The sequence below is a fragment of the Choloepus didactylus genome, chromosome 8, assembly GCF_015220235.1.
Source record: "Choloepus didactylus isolate mChoDid1 chromosome 8, mChoDid1.pri, whole genome shotgun sequence".
NCBI lineage: Eukaryota > Metazoa > Chordata > Mammalia > Pilosa > Megalonychidae > Choloepus > Choloepus didactylus.
The window spans coordinates 84,314,980-84,338,899 of NC_051314.1; the positions used below are offsets into that span (position 1 = coordinate 84,314,980).

Sequence of the window (23,920 nt, forward strand, 5' to 3'; positions counted from 1 at the left end):
TCAAAGTCAGCTCAGGTAGTAGCTAAGACAGTATTAGCCGAAATTATCCCTCGGTTTAGCCTACCGATAGCCATGGGGTCTGACAATAGTCCGGCTTTTATAGCCCAAATTACTCAAAATTTGGCAAGAGCATTAGAAATTGAATGAAAGTTACACTGCATTTACAAACCGCAAAGCTCAGGGCAGGTAGAAAGAATAAATCGGAAGCTTAAAGACACCCTCACCAAACTAAAAATAGAGACTGGCGGAAACTGGGTGAGCCTCCTTCCATTTGCCTTGTTCAAAGCTAAATGCACTCCTTATATAAAAGGTATTACCCCATATAAAGCCATGTTCAGCAGGCCACCCCCACTTCTCCCCAAAATAGGGGAGGAACAGCTCGCCCTTTTAACTAACTCTAAACTTCTCAAGTCCTTACAGGCCTTGCAGTATAACTCCAAAAACAACCACTGCACCATCCGCGCCCACCACCTGAAACCTAACGCCATGAGAACAGGAACTCCTACGGTTGACTCTTTAAAGTAAACTGGAACTTACTGAAAGCGGTCAATACGTACCTAAGTGGGGGACGTGCGATATTGCAAGGCTTTAACTGTAGAAACCTAAACTTGAAACAGGGACTATAAGATAGTCAGCACTGTATCTGTCCACAAGAAAGTACCTCAGCAGCATGTGAAAAAAAAATAATTATTTCTGTTACAATTAGGGCTGTAAAACTATAGCCCCATAAAAAATGTAAACCGTCTGTTAAGGGTCACAGGGAATAAAAGGCCAAAAGCTCCTACTAAAAATTGTGCAATTAAAAGCTATAACCCTGTTACTTTTAAACCACAGCAGTTTTGGAAGAATTCCCAGTGGTTGGGGGAAAAAAAATGTGGAAATTGCACCTATATGTATCAAGACTTTAGGTAACTTTCAAAGACAAAAAACATGTTTCCAGTCCCCTCAATTCCCCCTATCTACTTCTCCTTATGCTAATTCTTGTGCCTCTGTACTACTCTGGCAAGGGAGGTAGAAAGCACCTCGGGCTAACTAGCCTCCAACGAGTCGAGTCAAGCAAGGAGGACCAGTATTAGTGCCGGTAATTCTTGGGCTTAAAGTAGCTGGAGCAGCCACAGTAAAAACCGCAGCACTGTCACAGGGAACCAAAACTTTAAAATCCTTAGTAAACTCATGGTTTTATCCCCAGAAGAAACAATGATTTGATTCTCCCTAAAAACCAGTGGGGAATGAAGTGGGGTCCCTTTCCCTTAATCCCAAAACATCTGCAAAGCAACAGTGTTGTGTAAACAGCATTAGGCCATGAGTGGGGGGGGGGGGAGTGAGACTGGGCCTGTACCAGTTAAAGAAATCAAAACTTTACCGTTTAGGGGAGGCAAAGCTGCGGTTGCACGCCTCAGCCAAGCGTAACCCTTTTAACAATAACTGCTCCAGTCCCAAGTGAAACTCTTTGTGAAATTGTTTTTGTGAAATTGTTTTGTATGATCAATAACTGCTCCAGTTCCAAGTGAAACTCTTTGTGTAATTGTTTTTTGTGATCAAGAGCTAAACTGCCAACTCTGCTTCTGTTAGAATAGCTTGCTTACTTGTGTTTCTAGGATACGGTTTCTGTCTATATAAGGCATCAGCGCACACAGGTGGGGGCTGCTTGCTGAACTCCCTGCGTGGAGTGAGAGACGGCAGCCGCCTGCTAGCTGGCTAATAAAAGGCTCTTTAAATTCTGTTTGGCTGTCTCGTACTTTAACTCGCGGGCACCGTAACATAAAATAGCAGGACAGTATTCCCAGTATTAGAGAGTTCAATGAAAAATCTTCCAAAGGATCAGTACCTGGAAGATAAACAGGCAAGATAGCAAAGAATACTTTTTAAAGAGATCCGTGCTGGAGTTGACTACATTTAAAATACCCCTTATTCTTGTTTGCAGTTTTGACTCTTCCCAGGAAAACCTGAACCATGTAGTGTAGAAATTTGTTTAGTAATCTGTAATTTTCCTGATGCATGATTTAGAATCAGGCATGCTGCAAGGCAATTATCTGGGGCAAGTTACTTAACAGTGAGTGAATCTTGTAAACATCCCAGCACCCACAGCTTTTGAGCATTTGGCTTTACTCCTCTCTGTCATAAAATAAGGGGTTGATCTAGTTAAGTGATAAAAACTTTGTTTTTCTATAAAAACAAGGGATTAAAACTTTAGTGAAAGCTAAAAAGGTATGAATATACTCACAAGAAGTATATGACTCTGTGAACAACTGTAATTCAAGAAAAGTCTAGAACTATGTTATAGTTTGCCAGAGCTGTTATGACAAATACCACACCATGGGTTGGCTTAAACAAGAATTTATTGGCCCAGGTTTTAAAAAAAAAAATATATATATATATATTATTACAAAAGTAGGTTTACAGAAAAATCATACAGAAAATAGAGTTCCTATCCACCGCCCTCCATTATTAACACTGTGCATTAGTGTAGTACCATTGTTACAATTGATAAAAGAATACTATAATTGTACTATTAACTATAGTCCATAGTTTACATTAGGGCTCACTGTTTGTTGTACAATCCTATGATTTTTAAAAAAGTTTTTATTCTAATAACATATGTACAACCTAAAATTTCCCCTTCTATCCACATTCAAATATTTATTCAGTGGTGTTACTTTCAGAATGTTATGCTACTATCACCACCATCCATTATCAAAACCTTTCTATCACCCAAACAAAATTTTATACCAATTAAGCATTAATTCCCTATTCCCTAACCCCATCCCGGCCCCTGGTAACCCATATTCTAGTTTCTGATTCTATGAATTTCCTTATTCTAATTATTTCATATCAGTGAAATCATACAATATTTGTCCTTTTGTGTCTGGCTTATTTCACTCAACATGTCTTCAAGGTTCATCCAAGTTTTCTCATGTATCAGAACCTCATTCCTTTTCACAGTTCAATAATATTCCATTGTATGTAAATACCACAACCTGGGTTGCTTCCATCTTTTGGCTGTGTTAGTGCTGCTAGGAACATTGGTGTAGATATATGTTCATGCCCTGCTTTCAGTTCTTTGGGGCATATACCTGAAGGTGGGATTGCTGGGTCATATGTTAATTCTATACCTAACTATCTGAGGAACCACCAAACTGTTTTTCACAGTGGCTGACCATTTTACATCCCCACTATGATGACAAAGTGTTCCTTCTCCTTCACATCTTCTCCAACCTTGTTATTTTTCATTTTAAAAATAGTGACCATTCTAGTGGGTGAAATTTGACCATTTCAAGTATCTATCTCATTGTGGTTCTGACATGCATTTACTTATGGCTAATGATGTTGAGCAACTTTTCATGTACCTTTTGGCCATTGTATATCTTCTTTGGAGAAATGTCTATTCCAGTCCTTTGCTCATTTAAAAATTGGGTTGTTTGTCTTTTTTGTCGTTGGGTTGTAAGATTTCTTTATATTTTCTGGATATTAAATCATGTATTAGATATATGGTTTCCAAATATTTTCTCCGCTCTGTAGGTTGTCTTTTTAATTTCATAATGAAATCCTTTGATGCACAAAAGTTTTTAATTTTGATTCAAGTCCCATTTATCCATTTTTCTGTTGTTATAAGAAACCATTGCCTAACACAAGGTCCTGAAGATGCTTCCTTATGTTTTCTTCCAGGAATTTTATAGTCCTAGTACTTATATTTTGGTCTTTGATCGATTTTGATTTTTGTATATGGTGTGAGGTAGGGGGTCTACCTTCATTCTTTTGCATATGATTATTCAGTTTGTTAAAGAGACTATTCTTCCCAATTGAATGGACTTGGCACTCTTGTCAAAAATCAGTTGGCCAAAGATATGAGGGCCTATTTCTGAACTCTTAGTTCAGTTCCATTGGTCTACATGGCTCTGTGCCTTTACCATGATGTTTTGATTATGGTAGCTTTGTAATAAGTTTTAAGATTGGGAAGTGTGAGTCTTCCAACTTCATTTTTCTTTTTCAACGTGGCTTTGGTTATTCAGGGCCCCTTACCCACCCATATAAGATTTGATGATTGGCTTTTCCATTTCTGCAAAGAAAGTTATTGGAATTTTTATTAGGATTGCATTGAATCTGTAAATTGCTTTGGGTAGAATTCACATCTTAATAATATTTAGTTTTCTGATTCATGAATACTTTATATCCTCATTTACTTAGGCTTTCTTTGATTTCTTTTAGCAATACTTTATAGTTTTCTGTATATAAGTCCTTTACATCCTTGGTTAAATGTATTCCTAGATATTTGATTCTATTCATTGCTATTGTAAATGGAATTTTTTCTTATTTCCTCTTCAAATTGTTCATTACTAGTGTATAGGAATAGTACTGATTTTTGCATATTGATCTTGTACCCTACCACTTTGCTGAATTCGTTTATTACCTCTAGTAGCATTTTTTGTGGAATCTTTTCAGTATGTGTTACATATAGGATCGTGTCATCTGCAAAGAGGGAAAGTTTTACTTCTCCCTTTTCAATTTAGATGTCTTTTATTTATCTTGCCTAATTGCTCTGGCTAGAACTTCCAGTGCAATGTTGAATAACAGGGGTAACAGTGGGCATCCTTGTTTTATTCCTGATGATAGAGGGAAAACTTTAAGTCTTTCACCATTTATTGAGTATGATGTTAACTGTGGGTTTTTCATATATGCCCTTTATCATGTTGAGGAAGTTTGCTTCTATTCTTAGTTTTCTAAGTGTTTTTATCAAGAAGGGGTGCTGAACTTTGTCAAATGCCTTTTCTGTATCAGTTGAGATGATCATGTGGTGTTTTCCTGCTTTGTTCTTTTAATATGGTGTATTACATTAATTGATCTTATGTTGAACCACCCTTGCATATCTGGGATAAATCACAGTTGAGGACAGTATGTAAGTTTTTTAATGTGCTGTTGAATTCAGTTTGCTAGTCTTTTGCTGAGGATTTTTGCATCTCTATTCATAAGGGATACTGGTCTATAATTTTATTAGCTTGTGGTATCTTTATCTGGTTTTAGTATTAGGATGATATTGGCTCATTGGATGAGTTAGGGAGTGTTCCCTGCTCTTCAGTTTTTTGGAGGGGTTTGAGCAGGATTGGTATTATTTATTCTTTGCATGTCAGGTAAAATTCACCAGTGAAGCCATCTGGTTCTGGGCTTTTCTTTGTCGGGAGGTTTTTGATTACTGATTCGATTGCTTTACTTGTTATTGGTATGTTGAGATCCTCTATTTCTTTTTGAGGCAGTGTAGGCAATTTGTTTGTTTCTAGGAATTTGTCCATTTCATCTAAGTTATCTAATTTATTGGTGTGCCATTGTTCATAGTATCTGCTTATAATCTTTTTATCCTTTTTATTTCTGTGGGGTTGGCAGTAATGTCCCCAATTTCATTTCTGATTTTAGTTATTTGTGTCCTCTTTTTTATTTCACCAGTCTAGCTAAAGATTTGTTGGTTTTAGTGATTTTTTCAAAGAACCACCTTTTGGTTTCATTGATTCTCTCAGTTGTTTTTTTTTATTCTCTACTTTAATTATCTCTGCTCTAATCTTTGTTATTTCCTTCCTTTTGCTTGCTTTGAATTTAGTTTGCTCTTCTTTTTCTGGATCTTCCAAGTTGTGAGGTTAGATCTCTAATTTGAGATCTTTCTTCTTTTTAAATGAAGCATTTAGAGCTATAAATTTCTCTCTCAGGACTGCCTTTGCTGCATCCCATAAGTTTTATATGTTGTGTTTTCATTTTCATTTGCCTCAAAATAATTCCTAATTTCCCTTGTGATTTCTTCTTTGACCCATTGAATAAGAGTGTGTTGTTTAATTTCCACATATTGGTGAATTTTCTCATTCTCCCTCTGTTATTGATTTCTAGCTTCATTTCATTATGGTTGGAGAAGATCACTGTATTGTTTCAATAGTTTTAAATTTTTTGAGACTTGTTTGGTTACCTAACATATGGTCTATCCTGGAGATTGATCCATGTGCATTAGAGAATAATTTGTATTCTGCTGCTGTTGGGCAAAGTATTCTATATATGTCTTTTAGGTCTAGTTGGTTTACAATATCATTCAAGTTTTCATTTCCTTGTTGATCTTCTGTCTAGATGTTCTATTATTGAAAGTGGTATGTTGAAGTCACTGACTATTAATGTTGATCCATGTATTTCTGTCTTCAAATCTGTCAATATTTGCTTTATATATTTTGGGGTTCTGCCATTAGGTACATATATATTTATAATTCTTATGTCTTCTTCTTGAAGTAACCTCTTTATCAGTATATAGTGACCTTCTTTGTCCCTCATAACAATTTTTTACTTTAAGTCTATTTTATAGGATATCACTAAAGCTATCCCAGCTTTGGTTACTGTGTGCACGGTACATTTTTTTTTCCCTATCCTTTCACTTTCAATGTACTTTAGTCTTTGAATATAAAGTGAGTCTCTTTTAAGCAGCATAAAGTTAGGTCATGCTTTTTTATCCATTCTGCCAACCTCTACCTTTTGAATGGAGATTGTAATCCATTTACATTTAAAGTAAGTACTGATAATAAAGGACTTTATTCTGCTACTTTGCTAATTAAGTGTTGTAAGTCATCTCTTTTTTGTCCTTCAGTTCTTCCATTAATGCCTACTTTCATATTTGATTTTTTGTATTGTACCATTTTGAGTCCCTTCTCATTTCTTCCCATATCTGTCTTTCATATATTTTCTATGTGGTTACCATGGGACTAAAATTTAACATCCAAAATTTATAACAATCTTGTCTTATTTGATACCAACTTACTTCAGTAGCATACACATACAGTGTTCTTAGACCCTTCTGTACTTTTTTGTTGTACTTGGTACAGATTACATCTCTTTACATTATGCATCCCAAACCATATATTTATCATTAACTTTTATGCCTTTGCATTTTGGAACCTGTAAGAAGTAAAGTGGAGTTACATACCAAAAAATACAATACAATATTACTGGCATTTATGGTACCCATATGGTTACCTTTACCAGAGGTCTTTATTTCTTTATGCCACTTTGATCCTTTCTGTCTGAAGAACTCCTTTTAGTACTGTTTGTAGGGGTGGTCTCCCTCACTTTTGTTTATCTGGGAATGTCTTAATCTCTCCCTTGTTTTTGAAAGAAAGTCTCACCAGATACAGAATTCTTTGTTGGCACCTGTTTTCTTTCTTTATTCTTTCAAGATCCATTTAATAAGTGGAAACCAGAATCCGAGTAAATAATCAGAATGAATCATGCACTACAAACATATGAAAACTGCGGAAAACAAATAATAAAGGAAGCAATGATGGTAGGCACATGGGAAAAAACATATAATGCTGAAAACTTTGAAAGTTTGGGCAAATCTTTTTGGAAAGAACTCTGGAAATTTTTATAAGTGGTATTAAACTGAACAGATTTCCTGCCCCAGAAATACTTTTGGGAACATACCTTAAGGAATCTTGAAACAGACTCCAAGGAAATAACCAAAAGGAATAACCAAAAGAAGAGTCAAGAAATTGACACAAAAATGTTCGTAGGGATACTGGGTATGGGGGAAACCAAACAAGCTAAATGACTAGAACAGAGGAAAAACTGCCATTGCTACTAACAAATTATAAGTATTTAAAGTACTAATACACAGAATTGTGCATAAGAAATGTTATGTGAAAAAAGCTTGAACCAAATAATCTGTCAACACAGATTTTGAATACATATAATGCATGCACAGACAGTAGCAGTGATCATAAGACAATTTTAAACAATGAGAACCAATTATAGTTATAATGATGGAGGTTGTTTAAAATAAACAAAAATGTTTGTGTATTATCTACATCGTACACTCCACCCTGTAGCAGATATTGTTAAAATAACAAGAACTCAACAAAACTATTCAGTGATGTATTTCCAAATCTTATCATTATTTACTTTTCAGCAAAAAACCTGGCTCTCTTCCCTTGATAAAATACAAGGCTCTGTTCTTACCTAAATTGGTTTTGTTTCTTTTAGAGACTAGTCAGAATCTTTGCTGTTTTTCATATAGTGTCTCTGTCATTTGTGTATCATTGAATTTAGCTGGAAACACTTTTATCTTTCGACTTTAATCACTTTAAAGGTCTCTGGAAAAAATAATTTAGCATACAACAGGCACAGTGATTAATTGATTATAGTGATCTGTTCATTATAATGAACTGTTCTAGTTAAAAATGCTAAAGAAGATGAATAAAGCACTATTAAATTATTTGCTTCCATTTCCAGTGAGTGCCATTTCAAGTCTTAAATTAAATGAAATTTCTACACACTTATTACTGTAAAGCAAAATTTTATTCTTCTTGATATGTGAATGACACTTAAGTTACTAGCTTAGCATTGACTATGGAAACATGAATTAAACCCATTTCAAAGGTTTTATAGCATTAATATAGTCACAAACTTATGTCAGTCTGATTTAAGTAAGTTATTTTTAATGGTTTCCAGACAAACTGAACAGAAGGAAGAGGCATGGCTGCAGTATACAAAAAATAATGCTTAGGGCAACTTCAGCATACAGAGGAAAAAAAAGAGAAATCTCAGATTTTAAAACATAATATAGGTGCTTAGATTCTGTGTGTAATTTTTTCAAAGTCCACATATGTATAGTATTTATTAAAAATGTAAATACACACTATGTGGAAAGATAAAGAGGCTAAGACTCAAGATCTAATTATAATACCACTTCTTTTGTTTAGGGTTTATTTAACCATCGCCCTCCATACCTGGAACACACCAGGAAGCCAGCCAAAAGGGCCTATGAGCAGACAAGATAACCACCTCAGAGTGTTCTCAAGTGTACATGTAGCCCCAGGCTTTCACTCAGAGCTTCTTTAGTCTGAATTAACTCACAGCTCCTTGGATATCTAGCTTCTGGTGCCAGAAAACATTGGAAGCAGAATTTTCCACTTGACAGTAATGGAAGAAATAGTAAAATCTATAAACAGCAGACACAAGAAGTTTTAAAGGTTAGTCTTATTTAGTTGGGGACCTACACATCTCAATAGTCCCTAGCAGAATCACAGTATAATAAACTGCTGCTACTAATCTCGAGTCATTGAAAAATTAAAGTCCATTCAATCAACTCCATTTAGAATGGTTGGGAATTCATAGTTTATTTTAGATAGACCTCTAATGAAATGGAGAAAATAGAATATGATGCTTCGTAGTAATGGCCAGTAACATTTATTGAGAACTTGCCTGTACTAGAAACTGTTCTGAAAACTTAACTTATTTTCATGTTCGGAGAGGGTTAGCTACAAAAACCTGAAAATAATTCAATTATGTGAAGCATTTCAGTCCTCAAAGATACTGGGTAGGTAAGGCATTACTGTGTAATTACAAGCAGTTTTCCAGTATTCAGTCCAAGTTTGTACTTACCCACAGGGACAAAAGGGGAGTCTCTAGATTTCCTGATCAGTCGGGATAACTGGCTTTCATCCTGATCTGCTGACCACTGGTTATCTGAAGACATTTTTCTCTCTAATAACATAAATGTGGTTGCTGTGAATCATTAAAAAGAATCTGCTTACCCTCTCCCATTATACTATTGATTATCTGTTCTTCTGTCTTCGTTTGACCTGCCTGCCTGCTTGACTGAAATAAAAGTCAACTTTCTTTCACACTTTTCATTACAGAATCATTCATGGGATTCACAGAATTCATCACAGAATTTCATTCCACTTTGTTTATGGCAGGAGGGGGTGTAAGAAAAAATATGTATAAAGAAAAGGAATGATAATCAAATTCCATGAATACAGAGTAAAATTGATACATCATAGTTCTGTTATTCAGACTCTTTGACTGAGCTATACTGCTTAGCATTTAAAATCAATGAGAACCTCAGGACTTGTGCCAAAAAGAGTAAGAACCCAGAGTTGTTTTTTGTTTTTTTTTTTTCCAAATTATCATTTTAAAGAATAGCAGCAGTGCCAACAGAGGCAAAAATATCTCCAGATTTACAGGTGATGGCAGAATGATCTCTCCAATTCTGCAGAATGTACAGGGCTTTATAAATTCATTCAGATATTTGCCTAGAACCTACTGTGTGCCAGATGCTATTCTAGACAAGGGAAATACCCCTTCTTGTTTACAAAGGATGAATGAAAAGAAACTCAGGAGAGCAATTCTAACCACAACACAATTTAGCAGCACGCTACTATATTATTAGTGTAATCCACTGTTTTCACTCTAAAATTCAAATACAAGAGCTTCATCCTATAAACGAACTTTCATCAGAAAATATGACCCGGTAAGTAGCGAAACACAATACCTTTGATGTGCTCACCACCCACTTCTGTCTCTTGGTGTCCCTTGAGCAGGAGGCTGCAGATCAGAACGGGTGTTGTAAGGCAGGACACATTTACATGCAATTTCCAACTAATTGTTAATAGGATAGTCCAGAAACACAAACCTTGGAGGGGGGTGGAGGTGGGGCCAGCTGTTACTGGTCAAAGTTTCCACTACACCTGCTGGAAACTCATTAGTAGCGGCACCTGGGCCACAAGTAAAGGCTTTCAAAGAAAATGCATTTACTTGATTCTGCCCTTCACAGGGGAATCCTAACTTCTCTCCGTGTCCCACCTAACTCCAAGGCCCAAATTCGAGGGGGAAGTTGGTGCAGAGGTACAATGGGGTAGGGGAGCTAGCCATTTCAGTAGAAAGTCTTGTCACCCTTTCGGATGATGCATTTGGAGGGCTGCCCACCGTGGCCGAAATCCTGGACTCGGGCACCAGGAACCGGCTTAGGGTCACCTGAGCTTGAAGCCCTCACATCTGCAGCCCTAGTAGGGCCTCGCGCCCCACGAGCGCCTTTAGGGAAAGGGTGTGACGTCATGACGCCCGTGGCCAATCGAGGGCCATGAGCGTGCTTGAACACGGGACAGGTGGGCCCAAAGGTAGGCGGAGGGCGCTGCCTTCGTTTCCATCTGGGCTCAGCGTCCTGGAGCCCTTCTGGGCCTTAGAGAAAGCCTAGCTTACCGGCTTCCTCCGTCTGCAGCCTCATAGACTTCAGGAAGAGGGCCGAGGACCAGGTAGCTTTCAGTTTTTCTTACCTTATAACTTAATTTTTAAATAATTTCCGACTGATGGAAAAATTCTAAGAATAGTGCAAAGAACTGTCTGTATGCCTGGCACCCAGGTACCCCATTGCTAGCATTTGGCCACATTTATTTTATTTCTCTCTAGATATAAATTTATTCTTTCTGAACCACCTGAGAGTGAGTTGCAGACTAATGCTTCTTTACCTTATATACTTTTTTAGATGAGGCTTACAGAAAGGTAGTCCAATAATCAAAGTCAGGACACTAACAATGATCTCATACTACTATCCAAACTAAAGACTTTATTCATATTTCACCAACTGTGCCAATAATGTCCTTAATAGCAAACGAAAGCATTTTTTTTCTGATCCAGGATCCAATCACAATCACATATTGCATTTAGTTGTCATGTTTCTTTAGTCTCCTTTACTCTGCAAGGGTTTCTTAGTCCGTCTTTGTCTTTCATGACCTTGATATTTTGACAAAGTAGGCCAGTTGTTTTGTAGGTTTGTCTAATGTTTTTTCATCATTAGATTGAAGTTATGCATTTTTGGCATATTGCTTTTTCAGTTTGTCATCAGGAGGCACACTTGTGCCATTATGGGTGTTGGTAACTTTGTTCCATTGTTATGCTGATAAATATTTAACAGAAAAAAAAAATAAAAGCCCTGATCTGTTGCAGTTGTTGATTTCTGTGGTCAACACTAACACTGAGGCCAGTTTCAAGCTACTGTGGTGTTATCACTAAATACAGAATTGGGAAGAACGTGCACAGTTGTCTCTCATGAACTGTTGCAGGTTGACTCAAGCACATCCTTACTTTAATCCCTTGGATTAAGTTGCTGTCTGCCAAGTTCTCTGCTGAAAAGTTACTGTATTTTTCCCTTTGTAATTAATAAGTATTTTGTGAGGAGATACTTTAATAATATATAAATATCCTGTTATTAAATTTTCACCCATTTATTTCAGCATCCATTGATAGTCCTTGCCTGAATCAATTAATTGTGTGTTTGCCAAATGTTAATTTTCTAAATCCATCATTCCTTTTATATTTATTAGTTTGCATTCGAGTAACTTTCCCTTCTTCCCTATTTTATTTAATTATTCATTGACTTAAATTAATATGGGCTCATGGATTCTTATTTTGTTCACTGGCTTATAATCTATTACCACAATTTTTTTAAAAAATAATTTCATACTTATAGGACAGTTGCAAAAATAGCAAAAAGACACTCAACAAACTCAGGATAAACCCAAAGAGACCCTTGATGAGCCATGTTATAATCAAACTGTCCAATGCCAAGATAAAGAGAGAATTCTGAAAGCCACAAGAGAGAAGCAACATGTCACATACAAAGGAATTAATAAGAATTAATGGGTGAAAATTTGATAAATAACATATTTGTATATTAATAAAGTACTCACAAAATACTTATTAATTACACAGAGAGCTCTACCATATCCCTACCCTTCCCAGATACTCAAATCCACCAAATTTAACATTTTGCCACATTGGCGTATCATTCTGTCATCTATCTATTTTCTGAACATTTGAGAGCAGGTTACACGTCGTACTCCTTGAACACATAACAATGCCATGTATGTTTCCAATGGACAAGGATGTTCACTTATGTAATTGCCTTAAGTGCAGCTATCAAATTTGAGAAATTTAATGTTGATATAAAGCTTACATTCTATATTCCAATTTTTCTTATGTTCTAGTAATGCCCTATTGAGCCTTTTCTTTCCATTCTTATATCCCATCCAGTATCATGTATTGCATATAATTGTTATTATCTCTTTAGTTTCTCTTTTATATATACAACATAAATCTTCCCATCCCAACCCCTACCAAGCATACCAGCCAGGGGCATTAATCACATTCATGATATTGCAATACCCTCACCACCATCCATAATTACAATTTTCCCTTCACCCCAAACACAAACCCGACATTCTTTATGCATTAACTCCTGTGTCCCCTGCCCCTAGCCCCTGACTACTTATACACCTCCTTCCAGCTATTCCAACACCTCAGTGTGTGTGTATATATATGTTTCAGTATTCATAGACCTTTGTTAAATCTTATCTTGTTTGTTACTACCCCTTCCTCTCACTTAATCCATAAGAAATCAGCACTTAATCTTGCTGAGGTTCCCTTGTATGACAAGTTGCTTCTCTCTTGTGGCTTTCAGAATTCTCTCTTTATCTTGGCATTGGGCAGTTTGATTATAACACGGCTCATCATGGGTCTCTTTGGGTTTATCCTGAGTTTGTTGAGTGTCTTGGATGTGTGAATTCATATCTTTCATTAAATTTGGGAAGTTTTCAGCCATTATTTCTTTGAATATTCTCCCTTTCTTCCTTCTTCTGAGACTCCCATAATGTGTATATTGGTATGCCCAACAGGTTCCTCAGACTCTGTTCAGGTTTCTTCATTCTTTCCTCTTTCTGCCCCTCAGACTGGATGAATTTAATCGTCTTTTCTTCACGTTCACTGATTCTTTCTTCTGTCAGCCCCAATACACCCAAAATACCCCTCTAGGGAATTTTAAATTTCTACTACTGTTATTTTTAGCTCTGTTTGGTTCCTTTTCATAATTACCATCTTTCTATTGATAATCTCTGTGTTCCTATATTGTTTTCTTGATTCCCTTTATTTCTTTGTTCATGTTTTCCCATAGCTCTTCGAGAATATTTAGGACCATTTTTTTTTAAAAGTCTTTGGAATGTCCCAGGTCTGGTACGCCTCAGTGATGGTTTCTAAAGCTTTGATTGTCAACTTTGCCTGGGGCATCACTTTCTGTTTCTTTTTATGTTTTGTAAACCCGGACATTTTGATATTTTGGTGTATTATTGCTGGAATTAGATGCTGAGGTATCAGTTCCTTAAGCTTGTATCTAGCTAGTGCTTTGACAGCTTTCCTTGAATGCCAGCAGGAGCTAACCGAAAAAAAAGTAAAGAAAACAACTTTCCCACTGTTTTCTGATTGACCTCTGCACATGCTCTCCTTCAAGGCTTATCTATACAGTGAATTTAGGGAATAGTTCTGTGCCAAAGCATTGGGGCCTCTCTGATTCTTACTGCACATGCCTCTTGTCTTCGACATGCTCATGTGGCCCTAGGAATCCGCCTGTTTATGCAAATATAAATATCCCCTCTTCCCTAGGAAACAGTTTTCTCAAGGCACTGTGCTGTGTGTCCTACAGCCTTGCCCCAGGGGGCGTCACTTGATGGCTCTCCCACAGCATTCTGTAGGAGAACTTAATAAGCTGCATTCTATATGCAAGGCAAATTCTGGAACAGAGTCCCTCATGCCACTGCCAGACAGATTGGGTCAGCTATACATGCTCCCAATATATGCACAAGGGTACTCTGCCCCCTCTGGACCAGGACCCTGGAGGGATCCACACTGGGAGTGCAGCCAGCTCTGCGCTGAGTCGGTGATGGGATAGAGGAGTCCAGCCAGGGCACTGCGAAATCTTACTGCTTTTAAGTGGCCTTCCCTTGATTCTGCGCTCGCTCCGTTACTAGGATCTCTTTACTGCAGGATTTTAGAAAGATGTTTCTGCCAGTTCTTGCTGGTTGTTCAAAGCTTCTGTGAGGGGATGGAGCCTTGAAGTGTCTCACTCCACCATCTTTATTAGGACAGGGTGCAATTATTTATTTTGATGGTCAAATTATCCCAGATTTGGCTGGTGGGAGCCCCTTCAAGCCGATTCCTGTGTCATTTTAGCATGTCCCTGTGATTCTTTGAACACTTCCTTATATCCTAGCATAACAAATTATTCCAGACTCAACCTGTACTTTTCCTGTCCCAGCCCTGATATCAGCCATTTCTTAAAGGAGCTGTGATTCATTTCAGTAGACAATGGTATTGCAAAACCAATATCTGGGCACTAGAGATTAATGGAATGTCATTGCTTCTAGACCCTCTCAGCAGACAAAGTTAGGAAAAGGGAGCCTACTCAAGGGGAGAAAATATTTGGAAACAACATATCTGATAAGGGTTTAATCTCCAGAATATATAAAAAATCCTACAACTCAACAATAAAAAGACAGCCCAATTAAAAAATGGGCAAAAGACTTGAATAGACATTTATCCAAAGAGGAGATACAAATGAATAAAAAGCACATGAAAAGATGCTCAACATCACTATTAGGGAAATGCAAATCAAAACCGCAATGAGATATTTCACACCTATTAGAATGTCCTCTGTTAAACAGAAAACTACTAGTGTCGGAGAGGTTGTAAAGAAATAAGAATACTCACTCATTGCTGTTAGGAATGTAAAATGCTACAGCCGCTGTAAAAGACAGTATTGTAGTTCCTCAAGAAGCTAAGTATAGAATTACCATATGTCCTGGCAATTCTGCTACTATGTATTGTCCGGCGCTCTCTCCGCCCCGCCTCGAGTCCTCGGTCGGCCGGCGATGGGGACCAGAGAGATAAGGGGAGAGAGGGTGCGGACAACGTCTTACCCAGAGCACTTGTGATCACTCAGGACTCGCGGTGGTAAAGCAGATAAACTTTTAATGGGACTAGGCAATCATCATCTTTACAGGTTCCACCCGGGGCGAGACACCTCGGGGGAGAACAACCTCGATGCGGCCGTCAGGTACGGCTCCTTGTGGGCTGTCTCCCCGAGCTTTGCCCGGGAACTTTCTTATAAACCTTGCGTGTATCCAATGGGCTAACGCCACGCACACAAGCATGATTGGTGAATACAGCGGGTGGTTACATACATCAGAAGCCGGAAGCAGGATGTGGGCGCCATCTTGGCACCACTCGATGGGCGGGGGGACTTTGGAGCAGGTTTACAGCGCATGCGCTATGCCCGTCCCGGGAGACGGCTCTCCACATCTCCCCCTTTATTATTTATATCGACCCAGTGTCCCCAGTGATGAGTGTGCTCCCGTGAACCCAGATGGCTCACAATTTGTTCCGGTGCTTTGGGGAGTCTGGACTAGGTCTCAGCCATTTAGCGGCGGAGCCTCTAGCACCGACCAGAATGCTCACCTCATATGGAGACAGGAGAGTCCGTGAGCTGGAAACAACATGACTCTCCCTGCAGTGCTTTGCCTTGCAACTGGGGGACAAAGGCGGGGGCAGGGATAGCATTAACCAGAGTCGGAGGCGTCACTAGGCGTCCCTATGCATTGGCTAGAGTCAAGTCTGGCCACAACTATGACTCTGCCTTAGGGACCTACCTGAGACAAAAATTATAACTGCTGGCGTCGCCCGTTATATCCGGGACATAGCTGCGCGCTTAGCTACAAACCTCGCTCCCGAGTGCCCCGCCCGAGGCGGCCAGGATGGGGTATGGCCATCAGAATGGTCGCTGTTGGGGGTATAACACGGTACTGCCGCGCTTGAAACAGGCGTTCTAGCAAAGATTTAACAATGACTAATCCCACCAATAGTCCCACCATCAAGAGAATCCAATTAGTCAAATTGGGCCAAGAGAACCAAGAGGTGACTTGGTCCCACAGATTTTTTACAGTCTCGCCCAGTGTGGAAAGGTCGAAACTAACAGGCTTCAATTTCCTAATGTTCTCAAGTCCCTGAAGGCCGGAGGCTTGGTCCAATGGCCCAGGCCGTATATTCGTTGGCTTTTCTGACAGCTGCTCCCCGGCCTCCCCAGGTGATGCCACGGTTCCCACCAGTCTTTCCGGAACCCACACTGGTTGACGTCCTGGTTCCTGGGGAAAAACACAAACAGAGCCTCCGGCCCAGCCGAGCACCGGGTCAGGGCCTTTCCACTGTGACGTGGAGGGAGCGATATGGCCCTTCTATATCACGACCAAGTTTCATCCAAGAGGGCAGATTAAGGCTGCCAGAACAAGGAAACCAGGGGGCAAAAGTGGCCACATCATCAAGAAATCGCTGGAGAGAACTTCTCTTAATTGAGATACCCCGCTGTTTCAAAAGGGTCTTTAAGGGGGTTAATAGGGGTGAGCTTTCAGACTGCCCCATGCTTGCAGTCGGCACTATCTCTTAATCACTCGGAGAGCTCTTCCGAGTCCCCGGGGCTACCTGAACGCCCACGGGCCCTAGTCCTCGTATGGAAAGGGGGTGCTTACCTTCTCGCGGTGATCAGTCGCGGAGGTCAAACCACGGATCCCGGGAGCACGTCTCCGTCGGGTCGAGGGGAACGCGAATGAGTTTCCCCGTACGGGCCACCACTTGTCCGGCGCTCTCTCCGCCCCGCCTCGAGTCCTCGGTCGGCCGGCGATGGGGACCAGAGAGATAAGGGGAGAGAGGGTGCGGACAACGTCTTACCCAGAGCACTTGTGATCACTCAGGACTCGCGGTGGTAAAGCAGATAAACTTTTAATGGGACTAGGCAATCATCATCTTTACAGGTTCCACCCGGGGCGAGACGCCTCGGGGGAGAACAACCTCGATGCGGCCGTCAGGTACGGCTCCTTGTGGGCTGTCTCCCCGAGCTTTGCCCGGGAACTTTCTTATAAACCTTGCGTGTATCCAATGGGCTAACGCCACGCACACAAGCATGATTGGTGAATACAGCGGGTGGTTACATACATCAGAAGCCGGAAGCAGGATGTGGGCGCCATCTTGGCACCACTCGATGGGCGGGGGGACTTTGGAGCAGGTTTACAGCGCATGCGCTATGCCCGTCCCGGGAGACGGCTCTCCACAATGTATATACCCAAAAGAACTGAAAACAGGGACGCAAACAGATATTTGCACACCAATGTTCATAGTAGCATTACTCACAATTGCCAAAAAGTAGAAGCAAGCCAAGTATCCATTAACCAATGAATTGATAAACAAAATGTGATATATTTGTATATGATGGAATATTATTCAACTGTAAGACGAAATGCAGTCCTGATACATACAACAACATGGATGAACCTTCAGGACGTTATGTTGAGAGAAATGTCATACACAAAAGGACAAATATTGTACGATTTCACTGTCATGAACTAATTATAATTGAAAAACTCATGGAGTTAGAGTCTAGAATATATGTTACCAGGTGTTTTGGTTTGCTAAAACTGACAAAATGCAATATACCAGAAAAGGATTTGTTTTTAAAATGGGGATTTATTAACTTAACGGTCTTACAGTTCTTAGGACATAAAAAATGTTCAAAGTAAGGCATCAATCTTCTCTGAAGACTGGCTACCAGCAAGCTTGGGCTCTCTGTTAGAGAGCAAGGCACCTGGCGATGTCTGCTGGTCCTTCTCTCCAGGGTTTCGTTTCTTCCAGCTTCTGGCTTCAGTGGCTTCCTCTTAGCTTCTCTGGGGCTTTTTCTGTAAGCTTCTCTTAACTTCATCTCCGTGTGTTTTATCTTCTTATAAAGGACTCTAATAAAAGGATTAAGACCCACCTTGAATGAGGTGGGTCACGTCTCAATTGAAATAACGTAATCCAAAGGTTCCACCTACAACAGATCGACAACTACAAGAATGGATTAAATTTAAGAACATGATTTTCTGGAGTACATGACAGCTTCAGACTACCACACCAGGAGACAGATTGGGGTTAGGGAATGGGGAGTTGATGCTTAACTTGTACAGGTTTTCTTTATAGGCTGATGATAAAGGTTGGGAAATGGATGGTGGTGATGGTAGCACATTACTGGGAGTGTAGTTAAACAGCACTGAGCTGTACAGGTGAAAGTGGTTAAAAGGGGAAACTTTAGGATGTATATGTTACTAGAATAAAAATTGAGGATCGAACTTGAAGGATAGGACTATGCAACACAGTGAACCCTATTATAGATGAGGTACTATAGTTAGTACAAGAATGTTCTTTCATGAATTGTATGACACTAAAGCAAGATGTTAATCATAGGAAGGTATATGGGGAAAAATAAACCTAATGTAAACCATGGATGATAGTTAATACTATTTTAATAATCTTTCATCAATTGTAACAAACGTAACTACTGTTAAAAAATAGTACAGTTATAAAAAAAAAAAAAAGTGCTGTCAATAATTATAACAAATGTTCCACACAGGTGCAAGGTGGTGGTGGTAGGGTGGGGTATGGATTCCTGTATTTTATGCAAGATTGTTCTGTAAATGCACAACTTGTCTAATTTAAAAAATTTAATTAAAAAAATAGTACTGGGGACTGACAGCTTGACATGCTGAGCCCTCTGTCTTGGGGCTTGCCCCATGAAGCTTGTTACTACAAAGGAGAGGCTAACCCTGCTTATAATTGTGCCTAAGAGTCTCTTCCTAAGTACCTCTTTGTTGCTCAGATGTGACCCTCTCTCTCTAGCTAAGCCACCTTGACAGGTGATCTCGCTGCCCTCCCCCCTACGTGGGACCTGACCCCCAGGGGTGTAAATCTCCCTGGCAAGGTAGGATTTGACTCCCGGGGATGAATCTGGACCCTGCATTGTGGGATTGAGAACATCTTCTTGATCAAAAAGGGGATGTGAAATGAAACAAAATAAAGCTTCAGTGGCTGAGAGATTTCAAATGGAGTTTAGAGGTCACTCTGGTGGACATTCTTATGCACTATATAGATAACACTTTTTAGGTTTTAATGTACTGGAATAGCTAGAAGTAAATACCTGAAACTACCGAACTCCAACCCAGTAGCCTTGACTCTTAAAGACGATTGTATAACAGTATATATTACAAAGAGTGACAGTGTGATTGTGAAAGCCCTGTGGATCGCACTTCTTTTATCCAGTGTATGGATGGGTGAGTAGATAAATGGGGACAAAAACTAAATGAAAAATATGGTGGGATGGGGGGATGATTTGAGTGTTCTTTTTTATTTTTATTTTTTATTCTGATTCTGGTATAAAGAAAATGTTCAAAAATAGATTGGGGTTGATGAATGCACAACTTTATGATGGTACTGTGAACAGTTGATTGTACAACATGGATGATTGTATGGTATGTGACTATATCTCAGTAAAACTGAGTTAAAATAGTTAGTGCCTGGCGTAAGGAAGGCACTTAAATGGAAATTTTTTATTATTAGCTATTAGAATCATGAAATAAAAGTATCATTCCAAGGAGAAGGTTGACATTTTAAAAATTGGCCCCATATATTGGAATAGCTAGAAGTAAATACCTGAAACTACCAAACTCCAACCCAGCAGTCTGGACTCCTGAAGACAATTATATAATAATGTAGATTACAAGGGGTGACAGTGTGATTGTGAAGACCTTGTGGATCACACCCCCTTTATCTAGTGTATGGATGAGTAGAAAAATGGGGATAAAAACTAAAGGACAAATGGGGTGGGATGGGGGGATGATTTGGGTGTTCTTTTTTCACTTTTATTTTTTATTCTTGTTCTGGTTCTTTCTGATATAAGGAAAATGTTCAGAGATAGATTGTGGTGATGATAATTATGTTATCATACAGTAGACAGTGGATTGTATACCATGGATGATTGTATGGTGTGTGAATGTATTTCAGTAAAACTGAATGTAATAAAAAAAAAAAAATTGGCCCCATAGAGGCGGGCACAGCAGTCCTTTGGCTGGCTCCAGTGACAATAGTGATGTTTCATGACGAAGTGGAATTTGAGGACTTCCAAGTATGTCGAGGACTTGGAGACGTATTTCTATTCCTGCCTGTGTGGGGATAAGTTCTCCATCACCCAGGAAGATTTGGAGAATGGAGAAGACTGGCAACGTGATTTATGAAAAAGATCAGCTTATGTGTGGAGAAACAATCCCAGCACCTTCTACCAGCAAAGAATTAGTTAAATGCTGAAGAAGGCTTCAAGAATCCAAATCTCGAACAGTTGAGAATGAGCCAAGGTGGAAAAATCAAATGCAAAGTTATAGACCTCTTCACGAGGACAACATTTTTGTGGTTTGTTGTCCTGTTACAGAGTGTGGATTCTTTCCATTTTTCATCCAAATTAAAAAAAAAAAAATTCAAATCGGTACTTTTTTTTTCCCCTCAGTTTCATCATTTTTATATCTTAAACCAAATTACTTCAGTATCTGATAACAGAATCATCTACCTCAAAGTCAATAGTATTCCTTGACAAAAAAGGGATTGTATTTTTCTCTTGGTTATTAAGATTATTAAAATTCGCCCTTCCTTTGATATCGACATCAACCTTGCTATTCTACACTTAAGAAGATTAGTGTCTCCTCAGTCTTGTCATTGTTAGAATGTTCATGTTCTGTTAAACAGGTTTTTTATGTTGTTATTCATGCATAATGTGCTGGTTGTGGTAATAAAGAGAAAATACAAAGTCATAATTTCTCCAGAGCTGAAAGTTAGTGAATAAGAAAGAAAAGTTAAAAAGTGAAATGGTCAAAAAATATTGAGTTTCTTTTTCAATATTCTGTATGTTCCTTGAAAATCAGGATAAGATAAAAAGACAAGCAGCCAAGGGAAGCAAAATTGGTAACAGAATAAGAGGAGCCAAACATGCCAACTTAGTAAATGCGATGCTTGAATGATTTTGCCTGATCGGAGCAAATAACATTTCTGTATCTGGGTTTTGTTTGTTTCTTTTTAGAAAAGGCTAATGAAATTGTACTCCAGTGTGTGTGTGTGTGTGTGTGAATGTCCAGTCTTTATGGCTGTAGGCAATGCTTTTATCATGATTACAATATCATGCTGTTACTCCTAAAAGGTGAAACCTCTACAATGACTTGTTTGCTGCAGATGAGCATGAAAACTGGAGGTCTATTCTGAATAAATACGCCCGTGGCAGGGCACATCTAATGTGCCATAATCTATAATCAACCCAGACATGCACTCTTACAGAGAAACGTTGCCATGGAGAAAAATAAATATATATAGGCTATCAGACTTTGCTGCAGTGCTGAGAAGTAGCACAAAATTAGAATCACTTATATGGGAATTCAAAAATTCCCTTTATATATGCAACTTTCCTGTGTGTATATATAAAGTTGAAAAAATGAACTGATGTCTGGCAGGTTGTTTTGGAAATGGCTCCTGTAATTAAAGGGAAAAATGACTTGCTAGAATTTGAACATTCTATTACTGATTGATAAATGTGCTTCACACACTCACTGGGGGTTTAAATTAAAACAATTGACCCTTTTGCCTGGTTGCAGCATGGCTATGTGCAGCCAGTAGGCTGAGACATAAATCACCATGGTACATCGTGTGGAGCATTACATGGCATATTCTTGATGTGCTGAAAAATCTCATTATTATGTGGCATACTGATGTCCCTGAAGTAATCCACAACTGCTTCGCAAAAGCTGATCTCAGAACCAGTGACTATTCAAATGAACAGAGCAGGATTTGTGATAGCTCTGACTGGTATGGCTGTCCCAAACTCAAAAATTGATGGTTTTGTAGATATTGATACCACGTTATCTCCCTCTGCCAACATGATATTATGAATTTCAAACAAGAACAGACACCCTTGACATAGATCTATTATGAGCACAGAAGAAGAAAAGTTGCCAAGTCAAAACATCCCAGGAGAAAAGAAGCAGAAACAGCACTAGCAATCAGTGATGGGTGATAAACTGCAATTGTCGCAATGATTTTGTTTCCAAAGCAACCAAATCACTAAATATGTTTGTGAACCACGAAAGAACCATCAGGATCCAATCTAATGTTAACAGAAAGCAAAACCAGTCTTTTTAGATATGACTTGAGTTCTGTGTAATATATATGCCTTATTTAGCCCAACAGACATTTTTGGAGCCTTTCAAAGACCGATTTGTAGTCCAGGCTCTGCCTCTCATTAACTTTGCAATCTTTGACAATGAAAGTGGATTCCTTATCTATACAATTAGGTGATTGGATCAGATTTCTGAGCTGTCAGTTCTATGATGTCTATAATGGTGGTAGCTTGCAGGAAATTAAATGGCATCTTAACCTTTATAAGCACAAACCATCTAAATCATGAATTACAGAGAGAGACTTGATTTCTTCAAAAACTCTTTATGACCATACTCTTGAATTTGAAAATTATAAAGACAGCTGTTTAAATGGTTCTACATACACTTTAGTGTATACCTCCAGAAGGAAACATTTTCCTTGGAAAGTACCTAACAATTTTTGATAACGTGCATGTTGATTTATTACCAGGATAAACTATTGTTACGCTAAATAAAGTCAGATAATTCAAATCCAAACAAAAAAAATTGGCAAGGATGCAGCCTGAAGTAAGATTATTGGACCTGAGTGATTTTTACTTTTAAGAATGGTAATTTTCCTAGTTCGTATGCATGTTCTGATGTACTTCTCTACAGGTTCCCAAATAGTTCCCTTTTGAAACAAAATATCTTGCTTGCTCTTTATAGCACTATGTATTTGACTAAACTATAAATTGGAAATGTTGACCCCGCTGTGTTCATTTCCTGTGCCCTCACTTAATATGAATTGATAAGAATCTGACCCTGAATCTGGCACCAATGCTAACCAGTGATTCCATGGTTCAACAGAGAATTCTGATTATTCTTTAATATAGCCCAAAGGTGCTTTTGGTTTTAGATATTGAGATAAAGTGACACTCACTGAACATTTTCTTTTTGTTCTTGTTGACATTAGCCTGCTATGATTGCCTTAACAGATAAACAAGAATTGAATTTCAGTTATGGTAAGTTCTCTGTTTCTTAAAGCAGTGCCAATGGGAATGGTTTAAGTTGGGGTCAAGAGTACAAAAGGAACTATTATGCAATGTTTGCTTCACTTTCTATTCAAGTGTGAAATATGTAGGAATTCAGAAGAGACTCAAATATTAGAATACTTATGAACAGAATGTTTTATGACAAAATTATAAAAGATTTTAATGTATTTTTTTGCCATTTACTAAAAAAAGCGTTGGGCTCACTGGCCCAGAGTCTTCTTAGACAGAAGCTGATGGAAATAGTAGCTATCCCAGATTCTACCCTTCAGGCTTTAGTGC

The 23,920-nt window shown here is 38.7% G+C and overlaps 1 protein-coding gene and 1 pseudogene across 1 annotated transcript in view; one reads left to right on the forward strand and one right to left on the reverse strand.

The window, feature by feature from the left end:
• The window catches only part of METTL7A (methyltransferase like 7A), a 49,720-nt gene that overhangs the window by 18,130 nt on the left and 7,670 nt on the right, over nucleotides 1-23,920 (reverse strand). The window contains exon 2 of the mRNA XM_037848367.1: nucleotides 9,400-9,499. Within this exon, the coding sequence (XP_037704295.1) occupies nucleotides 9,400-9,499 (100 nt within the window). The remainder of the gene's footprint in view (nucleotides 1-9,399; nucleotides 9,500-23,920) is intronic.
• LOC119541569 lies at nucleotides 10,880-20,781 on the forward strand (annotated as a pseudogene).